The sequence below is a fragment of the Loa loa genome (assembly GCF_000183805.2).
Source record: "Loa loa unplaced genomic scaffold supercont3.245, whole genome shotgun sequence".
NCBI lineage: Eukaryota > Metazoa > Nematoda > Chromadorea > Rhabditida > Onchocercidae > Loa > Loa loa.
In genome coordinates, this window is record NW_018108425.1 from 57,119 (window position 1) to 70,879 (window position 13,761).

Sequence of the window (13,761 nt, forward strand, 5' to 3'; positions counted from 1 at the left end):
TATATATATATATATATATATATATATATATATATATATATATATATACATATATATATATATTGATTTTCTCTATTCCAGAAAAAATTACAAGTTTATCAGAAAAATTAATAGAAACAAAATAATATTTAACAACAAAAGAATAAATATGTCAAATATTACAATTTTCTACAAGTACAGTTTAAATAACACCCAAACGTTATCAATACATAGCGGTAATAGGTAATATTTTAACGGAAAATTAAAAAAAAAAGAACTTCTATAAGTTATTTGTTACATTGGTAAAAGAAAAACCACCGGTAACTTAAAAATAATAAATAACATGAAATGATTTGATAGCTGATAAATCATTCATGAAATCCTGTTTCCTGACCAATTATTACAGAATTAATTCTAGAATGCAGCTTTTCCTGTAAAAAAAAAAAAAATACATGATCAGATTACATTTATAATGTAATGAAGAAATATCTTGGCTTTGATTACTAATCAGAAAATCTAAATAATTTCCAACAATCATAAGGATTTCAGCGATATAATCCATTAATATAGGAAATACGACGATGCAAGAAGGATGTTGTTGATCATTCAATTGCATCACATCTTACCTTTAGATAAATTCTAACTCCAGATTGTTTTGAAAATGTGAAGGACTAGACATTCATTTTAATGAAAGTCATGTAAATTTACATCTACATCATAAATACATTTGTAAAACTAAATTGATATTTTAGGCTTCAGATAATTTCCATTGATAAATTGCTCCATCATTACTACCATCACTAATCAACAATTCTCCAACAAAGGTAACATTTCGTGCACAGATACTATAACCGTATACTTCCTTATATGAAGCCTGAAAATAAATTTTTAGTATAAGTTTCCTTTCTCATTTGAAATTGAAAAGTAAGAATAAGAGAAAAAAGAAAAGGAAAATTCATTGAAAATTATAAAATTGAAACAAATGTAAGAAATTTTAGTCGTTACTAAATAATTATTTTTAGTAAAAGCATTCAAATCTTATCACCACATATATTCTAGAATCTAGAATCCATACTGATAATAAAAATATTTTTTACTTTCAAGATTAATTGAAAAACATAAAAGCTAACTAGCAAAAATAAATTTTTTGAAAGTATTACAATTGGATTCAGACTTTTTTTCAAAAAAAAAAATAAATATTGGATGCAAAAAGAAATTACCATAATTGTTGTTGTCGGATATTGATAAAAACGAAGCATACCATTTGATAAAGCTACTGCAACATATCCCTTATTAGGACTACGATCAATGGCAGCAATAGATTTCATTAAAGTATATAAAATGCAAGCATTCTCAAATGAAACTGGACATCTTGCTGAAACCCATTCTACATTACCAGCTTCTTGTATAATAGCCGGTTGACCGGTGCTTGAATTCCCTGAATTTCAAAAATTATCCATAACATACTTAACAATTAAATCTTCTATACTACTAAATTAAAACAACATTTTCCAAATGTTTGTTAGCATTAGACGACAAAACGTAGCACAAAATGGATTATGAAATTTCTCACTTGAAAGATAATTTTCCCATATTTATTAATTTGAATTTAATGATTTAAAATTTTGTAACACTTTTAAAATATTTAAGTCCACAAAACTTGTTTAAATCCACAAAATTTATTGCAACAAATTAAAAATTTCGAATTTAATCGTTACGAAAACGGAATATTATTGCTAAGAAATAAATGGATAGATAAATAATTAAAGTATGCAACTTCCTTACATATGTAATGCTGAAGATCATCATCATTGGCTCGTAGCAATGTACCATCTGTTGACCAATCCATCGTCTTTATCGAAGCATTTAATCCCTAAAATTAATGAATTAAATTTCTAAATTACTAATTGGAAAATTAAATAATTCGCAAAACTTTTTTCCCAAACTGCAAGAACATTTTGATATTTCGAAAAAAAATTTTAAACTTTTTCATGCCAATAATAATTACAAATTTACCGTAATCTGTGATACTTTAACATAATGGTGAAAATCACCCGATACAGCATAAATTGATAAGTTTTTTCCCTGCAAGAAAAGTTGAATATCTAATTTTAAAAATGAATAAACAAAATAATCTTCCATATTATCATTATGATCACTTTTAGCTTTGAATAAGTAATCATAACTGACAAGTAATACTTTTACTTACTCCCTATTGCAAGGCCAAAAAAAAGAACAGTACATGAAAACAATTAATTGTAAAGTTAATTTTCGAAATTTCAACGCGTCAATTTAACAGATAATCAAAATATAAATCAAAAAGAATTTGAAAAGAGAAAATTTCAATTCGAATTTGCAATGATTGTAATATTACTAATTCAATTCTAAATTTCGCTAAATCAAAATAAAACTTTGAGAAGAAAATTTCCATTCAAATTTACTTACTTTAGTTGCAACAGCTAAAAAATTGCCAACTGTTGAGAAACGTATCGTTGTAATTGCATTGTTTATTTCTTCCTCAAAGATATACAATTGTATTCGATTTGTGCAATTATACACGGACCATATTCCATTAGCAAAACCAATAGCAAAAATATCACCATTTGGGTGAAAATCAGCGCAACATATTTCATCCTATGATTTAATAAAAAAAAATTTCAGAAGTTATTTACAAACAACAACAATTAGAAATAATTTAAATTTAATTTAAAATCAAAAATAGCCATCTCTTCATTTAATCATCTATCAAGTCGATCAATCGATTTTGAATTCCTTCATTCATTCATCTACCAAATCGATCAATCGATCTATCTATCTATTTATCTATTAACATATTAATTTCATAAATTTTCCTTTAATTTAAACATAATCAGAATAATTTCGATATTTCAATTTTGTTAGAAAAAAAAGATAGAATAAACCTTAAAATTTAAACTCCAAAGTATCGTTTTCGTTTCCGTATCATACAATCGTAATTTGTTATCAGTTGAGGAAGAAAGAAATTGTGGTTTTGTTGGATGCGAGGTAATATGTGTCACAGCATCTGCATGTGCCTATATTGTTTTCAATATTATCATTGAAATTTTAATTGTGAAAATTTAAATTTTCAATAAAAAGTTCGAAAAATATTCGAATGAATCCAGGAACAAAAGGAAAAATAATTTGATGTATTTAATTAGTGAAGTAATGAAAATTGGTGCTGAAAACAGAAGTATCATTTTTGATCCGTTGAAAAAAAAAATTAAAAAATGGACCTGTTGAATTCGTTGAAAACCATTATCCAATGTACCACTCCAAATTGTATTCCGTGTTGTACCAATGAATAAACGAGAACTTGATGTTGATGCTATAGTACGTATAAAACCACTTCCTTCATCCGGAAACTAAAATTTAACGAATGAAATGTATAGATCAGATAATTAAATATAGGTCATTGATCAATTTTAATGATGGAAAATTTACTGAAATTCGAAACAAAAACTTGATTAATAGAAAAAAAATTACATGCGACTTTCATTTTCTTTTATTTTAGCAATATTTTAGAACATTTTTTAGAAAGAACAGATTAAATATCAATATGACATATGCGTAAAGCTTATTTTATCTAGCATAAATTCTATGTCGCATTTTCTACTTTCTCTTTCAAAAATGTCCCCTGCATTACACTTACTGTTATAGGACCACGAATCTTTGTTAAACCATCAGTTTCCCATTCAAATAACATTCGATCTTTACCAGCCGAAATAAAATGTCCATTGCTAAGTAAACATAATGCCCAAATACCACCATTATGAGCCTTAAATTAAAGAATAATCGTGAATATTCTTGAACAGAAATTAGCATCACTGTTCGCTTAATTAAATATAAGTGAAGTAATTTGATTGTATAGTTCATATTGCAGCCAATTATAGTCTAAGGTCAATTACAATTATAATTTGGAATATGAAATTCCTTCTAATAACATAAGAATTCTTTTTAGTAACACTTATTATACTGATATTATAATGGCATGAAATAAATTCATTCATCTGATTATTGATTAATTAAATGTAATTCGTTTACCAAATAACTTGTCATATATTTTGATCACTGACAAATATTTAATTTCGTAAAAATTCTCTTGATAGCGCTAAAGAAATATATTTTATGCTTGAAATCATCTACAAATTAAAATTAAATAACCTTTGATACTTGTCGAATTGGTTTAATTTGATATGTATCCCAAATTGTTAGCGTACCATTGGAATCACCTGTTATGATATGTCCACGTTCAGTGAAATGTGAACAAAGTACCAATTTTGGTTTATTACGACCCTAAATTAATGTAATTAAACAAATTCAGAGGCATATAATTGTTTCCAGTGGAAAATTATATATCTTTGTTAGTCAAGAAATCTGATTTAAGAAATTTCAACTCTCAAAAACTGGAAAGTTTTCAAAAGTCCTTAAATGATAATTTCATCCTCTTAGTTAACCTAAAACTATTGAAGGTAACATCTACGTATTGATCACTCATTAATTTTTGTTAAGAACTTAAAAAAATTTGCTTATAAAAATATGAAACTTCATTTTCTATCCTTCATGAAATTAATTAATCAATTGATATATATTTTATTTTAAATTGAAATTTTCTTAGCCATAATATCCATTACTTACAATGCTATTAATAAATGTTACACTTTAAGTATTCTTCTTTTAAATTGATTACTTTCCCTTTAAAACCTAAATTTCTATTTAAATATCAATTTACTCACAATACCTCAAATGTAATAGGCTTTTTGATGAGTATTGCTCTATCAATGGTCCAAAGATTGCAGTGACCTTTACCGTATGACATCAGGACATTTTTGGTATACGGATGGAATTCACATGCAAACACTTGATCATTTGCACTCTGTAAAAGCAAATTATTCGATCATGTATAATTCATTTACAGAAATAATCAATAAAATATGCGTAATCATCGATTTTTTCATTTTATCAAAGTAAATTCTTCTCTCTCTCTTTTTCTCTATTTTATCTTCATTTAAGCTTTTAAAAATTTAAAATTAATAATTCAGAAAATAAGACAAAAAGTGAATTAACAGACTATTCCAACTATCTCTAAATAACAACACTCTTTTTCTTTTTTTTTACAGAATGATACTTCTATCAAATACAATTATTAAGCTGAAGAATTAATTTTAATCTTAGAATTTCTTACGAAATGAATTAATATCATTTATTAATTTACAATCATTTCTTAAATAATATAAAATTTATCCTCTAATAACTAATGCCAATTTAAAACAACAAGATATGAAAATTCTTCGCAACTAATTTGAATAATTAATGCCAATTTTGACAAAGCTATCAACAACGACGCATAAATTATTATAGTTGTAGAAAGAGAGAGAGAGAGAGAGAGAGAGAAGAAAAAAAAGAAGAACTTGGAAACTTTCCTTGATTTCTGCGATTTTTTTTCCTTTTTGCCATTCCCAAACACTAAGTATATGTTCGTAAGAATCATCAATAATTGCAAGTTGCATGCCATCTGTTGTAGCATGACTAAATGCGCAACATTGAACACCTCGATCAAAATTTGCACTTGCATTACCTGTTCCAATTATGCGTAGCGTTTGTAATGTTACTGAATCCCAAATACGTACATGAGCCTGAATTTATTGATTTTTAATATCATACATTATTCTTTCCTGAAAATAAATTTACATATTTAAACCATTACGATTTATAGGAATTAAACAATTGTTTGATAAATAAATGAATTAAAATCACATTGAAAGAATGATTAAAATGAGAAGCTTTAATAGTATATTGTTTGTTGGATAAAATTTAGGCAAATTATCGATAAAAATTAATAGATTATATCTTGATAACAGTTAAAATTGCCTCATTTAGCGATCGATGACCGGATAAAATCGATAATATTTTATATTAATATCGTTGAGAAGTATAGATAGGGATTTTTAATGAGTGGACAATCAAATATTATATTTCTTTCTTTATCATCGTAAAATGATATAATAATATCAAGCATTGTTCAAAGGAATTATTAAATTGCATAATTTAAAAAAACTAAAAAGAAAAACCTTATACTGGTCAGTTTCTAAAATGTTGTTCAATTCTGTGATTGAAGATATTGGTGATCGATAAAAGTTGAAACCCTATAATGAAATGATAGAAAAAAAAAACTAAGTATATGATATGATTTATGAATTGCATAATTTATTTTACAAATTCACAAATATCTAATAATTCTTAATATGATGACATATTTCTATTCATGCACTCATAATAGAAATAATTAATTTTTGAATTAATTTTAAAGATACATTAAACAGTAAAAAAATAAAGTGTAAAATGAAATTTGCTATAACTATTTAAAACTTGAAACCTGTATCATTCATTATATTATGAAATCATACCTGAAAGTGTTCATTGAATTAAGGTAATCACAAGGGTAGAAGGAGAAATGATAAGAAAAGTATGGTTTTAAGAAAATTCACAGCAAATAAGTAAATAGATCTATCTAAATAATGTTCATTTCAATTTAAAGACTTACGCTTTTTTCCAGAAAATATCTCGATGTTTGACCGGTGGCAATATGTAGCTTATTTGGATGAATAGCTATGCTGAAATTCAATCTTAAATTACGATTAATAATTTATTAGAAAAAAAATGGAACTCAGAATAATAAATGATGCAGTAATTCTATATTTTACTTATATATCATACATATTTGTAATCTTGATAGTATGAAACGTAATTGTAGTGATACAATGGTACAAGACTATAAAGTAACTTAATCGTAAATAATGTACGTATATTTACTTAACTATAAGTATATGTAAGTTGTAAAACTTGAATAAGTTATGAATTCTTAATAACTTGTAAGTATAAAATTATCATAGTTTTATAACTTATTTATAATAATAAAGTGTAAGTGAGTCATAAGTAATTGTATATTCTCGAGTATCATTTCATAAAAACTATAAATAGTTTAACAATTAGAAATACTTCCAAATTGTAAGTATCTAAGATTGTGAAATGATACAAATAAAAATGAAAACCATTTAATATCGCTGGTATGTTTAGTATAATATCGTTGTAATCCTTCATTAGGATTATGTAATATAACAATGGTACCCGTGAAATAGATAATTTCACCAGTTGGCAATTCATGAAGATTTCCACGACAATCTTTACCACGATAACTGAAAGAAAAAAAAAAAAAACAAGGATTGATTCAAAAGATTGTGAATATCTGATGAATACAAAGAGTTATTTTCAGGATAAATTTCAGTAAATGAATAATAACATTTAAATTATCATTAGCTAAATAATATGAAAAGAAAAAAAGAAATCACCCATAAACCCAATTAAGTGTCGGTTCACATTGAGGTGCATTAAGTTGACATGTAAGATCAAGATTGGTTATTGAATTAGGTACTGGAAGATGTACCGTTTTACCGTTTACAAATATCTGTAGCACACCTTTCTCACATAGAAATGATGGCTCTCGTAATTCTAATCTAAATAAATCAATTTTAATTACCATTTTAATTATATGAAGTTTTGATGTTATCTCTTGTAAATGAACAGAAATGCAAAAAAATCGTTAAAATATAATTTGTAATTATTTTCTTCAAGAAAAACCTTTAAGGAAACATTTGAATTTGTATAAATATGTTTTACTATATCAAAATACAAGAATATCATAGAATATTATTAAAAAATCACTTCGGAAATCACTATATTTCTTATCAGAACATTTTGTCAATTCAAAATTTATTTTAAGTTAATAAAATAACAAATAAAGAGACTTATTACTTTATTAACTTAAAATAAATGCTTGAATTCGTTTACATCCTAAGTGTACGGAATTTTTTTTTTCTTAATAATAAAGTGTATCGGAAAAAAAAACTAACCCGAAACGTAATAACGAATGTTGTGAAATATTTAAACTGTTTGTTGGTCTAAGTTTACTAAAATAGAATGAATTAATGCTAAAATTAATTAGGGAAAAGGAAAAAAAAAACTGGAAAAAAAATGAAAAAGTAGAGAGAAATGATAAAATGATAAGACCATTTAAAGGAAGAAAATATGTAGAAGTGATAAAGAAAGATAAATATATTGTAATGTACCTTGTTGATTTACAATATGATAAATCAGTTGTTGATAAATTAGTTGATGTACCAACTTTACTATTCCTCATTAGATGATCTCGCGAATTACGTCGTCGTCCTCCTCCTCCTCCTCCTCCTCCTCCTCTACTACACTTCACATCGGCACTACTCAACCATTTCTTCATTCGTATCGTTGTCATTGATGTTTTAATATTCGTTTCCTGATCCTGTAAACTGAATTGATCGACATTCCGATATCTATAACATCCTGATACTGAATTTGCTTACACAACAGACTGAAAAACAATCCATTTCTTTTTCTTTGTTTGTTGGAAAAGAATTATAAAGTGTTATAATAATAGCTATCGAAAGGCTGGTAATTCTGCAAAGTTTATAAAGTACTCAATTATGTTCCATTGGTAAACTTAATGAAAGGTTAAAAATCAAAGATCGAAAAACTGGAAAAGTTATTAAAATTGTGGAAAAATTCACTCAAATAATTCCTTTTACAATGCTAAAATATTGTATAATATAGGTATTTTCAAAATTAATTTATATTATCAACCATTTTCAAAGTATTATCATTAAATTTCTTTTAAATTATCACAATTAATATTTAAAAAAATTAAAAAGCAAAAATAAATTTCTTATCATCCATTATTGCTATGATGTAGGAACTAAAACTTTTGAAATTTAGTCAATCAATTCATTATCTTAGACTTTTAACAAATGCTTAAAACTTTTAATCATTATTCATTTTTTTTTCTTTTTTCTCCACCAGTTGTTTAGAGCAAGAGAAAGAGAGAGAGAGAGAGAAAGAGAAAAAAAAAAGAAAAATTATTGAAATATTTATTTTTCCGTTATTAAAATGGATAGAATTAGCAAATGGAAAAATAATTTTAAATTCAAATGAATAAAATTAATAGTTTTAAATTGCAGAAAAAAAGTTTATATATTTCCGAAAAATTTAGTATGTATAGAAATTAACAGAAAATGAATACATGATAAATATACAAAGAATAGGAAAAGTTATAAATATGTAAACAAGAAAGGAGAGTGAAATAAATATGCTGTGTAAACAAAGGAGTAGAGAGAAATAAATATGTAAACAATAGAGAATGAAAAATATGTAAACAAGAATTTTGAAAGAAAGATAGAGAGAGAAATGATACCATTACTTCCTTCAATACACAAAATATGAATGTTTCAGAATTCAGACTTTAAATATATTGCACATATTTCTATATTCTATTCAAGTTTAAAATTTCAAAATTTTTCAAAAAAGAAAAAAAAGAAGAAAGAACAAAAGATAACAAATCATTTGCTAATGAACATTGTAAATGTATGTATACATGTCTGACATTTTTATTATCAGAAAATTTTAATTGCTGATATGCTTAACTAATTAATTATCGATTTTTCAACTAATCATTTTAGAATGATGAAAATTAGATTAGATCATCTTTTAGATCATTAAATCATCAAATTATTAAACAATCTTTCTCAAACATTTGAATATTTCATCAATTAATCCAATTTATGCCATGCTTAATTAAATAATTTTCAATCCGTTATTTAAATAATTTCTAATTTAATTATGTCATTTAAACAATTTCTAATTTAATTAAAAAAATCTTCAACTAAATAATTTCAAAAATGAATGATTCGAATTAATGTAAAATAAATCCATCAATCACAAGATAAAAAAAAATTGTGAATGTTATGCACGAAAATTGAGATAATATATGAGAATATTGTGACACTACATGCGACAATATTATGGGAAAGTTACAAAAATGCAGAAAGAAATGTAGACTTACAACTCTTCGTGGGCCATTTAATAAATTCTGATTTGATACCATTTGATTGTCATTTTCATTAGTGGTAGGATGTAGTGCATGCCCATTAATTAATGGTCGATTTTTTGATGTTAATGAATGCAAATTATGCATTGAACGTGAAATGAAGCAATTCTGTGATGATTGCTTGTTATCTGAATGAAATCAATAAATGATTAGGATAAAATAAGAAGAAAAAATGATAAGGAATCATTACTTCATGTATCTGATGAATAGAATTTATCCTAAAAATTATTGGAAACTTTAACTTATTATTTTTATTTTTAGCATTTTTAGCATAATGTATGTTAAAGTTAGGGAGAATATTGAAATTTTCAAAAAATAAAATTATTTAAAATCCTAATTAAGGTTGAAAGCGAAATAAAATTAAATTAATCAGTGAGAAATTAATTAAATTACAATTTTAGAATAAAATATTTCCCAGCAAACTATTTTGCTTTTCATTGTTAAATTAAATTACTATTATCAATTAATGCTGAAATATTCCATTCAATCTTTCTGAGAATGAATCATTTCTTTAAATAAATAATCTTCCAATGCAGTATGTAATATATATTTAAAAGCAAAAATATATCGTGAAAATGAGAAGAGAAAGTAATTAATAAGTTTCAATTAGTTAAAACAAAAAAAAAGGAACTACCTGAACTTGGGGTTAAATGCAATATTTGTGATGATGGTGATGAGGTAGCTTGCATCGAAGGACTTGAAATAACTGTTGCTGTTGTTGTTGTTGTTGTTGATGATGATGATGTTGTTGTGATAGTGATCATGGCGGTGGTATTTGTGGCTGAGATTTGTAATGATTGTTCGAGATCATTTAAACGACGTAATGTTTCGGCTGCTGTGGAACGCAAATACATCTGCAAAGTAGTGAATGATTGATTTCAGGATGATGATATTGAGCTAAATAAATTGGATCGGATAAATAGATGAATGGGAAAAGGCGGGGAAAGAGAGGAACGGGAGAAGGAATACAGTTGAACTGTAAAGCAAATAGTGATAGGAAGATAAAGAAAAATAAATATATGATAGCGAGAATCCTGGAAGATTCGAAGATTTTTTTTTGTCATAAATGAAATATAATGAGATGACAGAGAGGATTCTGAAGAATCTAAAGGTACAAATGGAATGAATGATGACAGAGAGGATTCTGAATGATCAAAAGCTACAAATGAAATGTATGGTGACAGGGAAAATTCTGAATGATCCACAGTGGTATGCGTGATGACCAGGAAGATTCTGAAAATGTATGATGGCAGGGAGGATTCTAAAACACCCGCAAATTCGCGCTACGAAAGCCTTAAAAACATTTCTGATTGCAAAAGCCAATATAAAAAAATGATGATTCAGTGAGTTCCTCATTTATATAATATTTAAATACAAATCCTTAAAATTTCGTTTTTTTTTTCTCGAAGAAAAAAGGAAAAATAATGTTATCGACTACATTCCATTAGTAATTCAAAAAAAAATTAACAAATAATTAATCAAAGATTAAACTTAACAATCAAATGAATTAATAGAAAATTATGAAAATGCATGGAAAGTTCAAGTTTGTAAAAATGATATGAAATAGTAAAATTAAAAAATAGAAGAAAAAAGAAACTTAGATAAATTTGGCAATAAATAGGCAACAAATTTAGAACATTTAAATAGGTCAAATGAGGAAAAAAATTTTTTTTTTGCCATCAAATTGGAAAAATTTTTCCACCAAATGATAGCATCGAAAAAGGACAGACATTAAATGTCAAGTCAATACTATGTGACTATGTGATCAATGTCATTAGCAAAAAAAAAAATACATATATATCAGAATTGAATATTGATAATGCTAATATTTCGAAATTTGAAGATTTTGAAGAAATAAATCGATAATATATTAAACTTTTGTAAGTCAACCTAAATATTAGTATTAGTCGGATTAATTTAATTCATCGATAATTTTAATTACATTTATTGATTGTCTATTGAATACGATTAAATGAATGTGCTGAGAATGAAGCGCAATTGTCTATTGAATAGGATTAAATGAATGTGTTGAGAATGAAGCGCAATTGTCTACTGTATACGATTAAATGAATGTGTTGAGAATGAGGCGCAACTGTCTTCATGAAAATGAAGAAGGTAATAATGATAGCAAAAATTATTCATGCAAAATTTGATAGCATTTTTGAGTGAATTTCATTCACTCTGTTATAATTAATATTTAGAAATGAGAAAAGTAAGAAAGATGAAAAGATGGATAAATTTGTCGATAAAATTTTAAAATGAATAAGTGGAATTAGTGCATATATAATTGAAGTGAGAAGAAAAGAAAAAGATGAAGAGAAGTATAAATTACAAGTTCTTTCTCATGTGATTGAACTTGGTGTTCAAGGTCAACGATACGATTCCATAATATTCCATTATTATTATTATTATCATCATCATCGTCATGACCATCATCATCATAATTATTATTATTACCATCATCATTATCATCATCATCATCATCATCAGCATCATCATCATCATCAGCGCTACTATTATCGTCCATATTGTTCAGCATATCATCTACAAGAGGCAACAAATAATTAATGATTAGAATTATTCATTCTCATGAATTATTCAAATTTTTAATATTTTCACTGATAAAAATGATAAATGATTAATTTTAAAGTGATGAAAGATAATGCAACATTGAACATATAATGTAATTTAATTTGAAAGAAAATTTGTTTTTTTCACAAATATCTCACTAAAGATTTGAAAAGATTTCATTAGTCATAATAATATCACATTATCATAAAGTTTCAAAGATAATGATAAGACGGAATAATAGGCTGAATTATAATTTGACAGATGAATTCATTTCTAAGAATGTTTGTAGTAAGGAGAAAAAGATGGAGAGAAGGGAGAATTCAATAATCATTTGTTGATAGCATGAAAATTAGACAAATCTTCCTTCCTTCGTTCAATGGAATATACTTTTCTAATGAATATTTAATGATTGATTATATCGTAAAATATTATGATAATCAGTGATAAGAGGCCAAGAAAAGATACGTGTATATTATAAGTTAGCAATAAATGAGACAAGTTAATGAGCTGATTACTCTGATGAATAATAAGTTAATAAAATGTCTAAAAAGTAAGTTGGAAAGTAATTGAAAAAAGTATGAACACATATAAATCACATTATATTCGCTATTTAATCAATTTTATCTTTTTGTTTTCAACATTTTTTTTTTCTACTCTCTCTAAATAGCAATCAAATAGTAATGTATGATACTTTAAATATAGCACAAACATCACGATTCCTGGAATCTTTCCCTGCATTATCGCGGTGTCCACAAGATTTCCTAACTACATTCATCAATAAATAATTATTAATAATTAATCTTCCATGCAATAGCAACAATAACAACGACAACAATAAAACAACAATATCCTAATAATGATTCCGAGATTTCCCAATGTTTCAGAATATTCGGGATAGGTTTTTTTTTAAGACATAACTATTATATTATTCGTTTTTTTCATTTCCCTAAAAATTTACATATTTCATAAATTTTACTTAAAATCAAATTTTGAAAGAAAAAAACTAAATTCACAAATTTTACTACAAAAAGACATATTCTCCTAATTTAAAAAAAAAAAGAAAGTAGTAAAAATAAAAATGGAAGAAAAAAGTTTGATAACATTACTAACAAATGACTGATAAGTAATTGATAATTTCTACAAAACACAAACCAAATAATGATTGTGAAAAAGTACAAAATGAGCAAATGGAACGATTTTTTCTCTCTCCCTCTCTCTCT

At 25.6% G+C, this 13,761-nt stretch overlaps 1 protein-coding gene across 1 annotated transcript; it reads right to left on the minus strand.

Moving 5' to 3' along the window:
• Window positions 1–284: 284 nt before the first annotated feature.
• LOAG_07893 (hypothetical protein) lies at window positions 285–12,509 on the minus strand (the record flags this gene model as incomplete). Its single annotated transcript, XM_003143428.2, has 19 exons — window positions 285–853; window positions 1,200–1,417; window positions 1,765–1,852; window positions 1,996–2,064; window positions 2,425–2,613; window positions 2,901–3,032; window positions 3,234–3,362; window positions 3,650–3,775; window positions 4,162–4,293; window positions 4,739–4,873; window positions 5,409–5,633; window positions 6,069–6,143; window positions 6,542–6,611; window positions 7,050–7,193; window positions 7,347–7,511; window positions 8,124–8,332; window positions 9,926–10,098; window positions 10,605–10,824; window positions 12,303–12,509. 19 exons carry the CDS (start codon window positions 12,507–12,509, stop codon window positions 728–730), a joined length of 2,832 nt encoding a protein of 943 aa, XP_003143476.2. The 3' UTR covers window positions 285–727.
• Window positions 12,510–13,761: the final 1,252 nt, after the last annotated feature.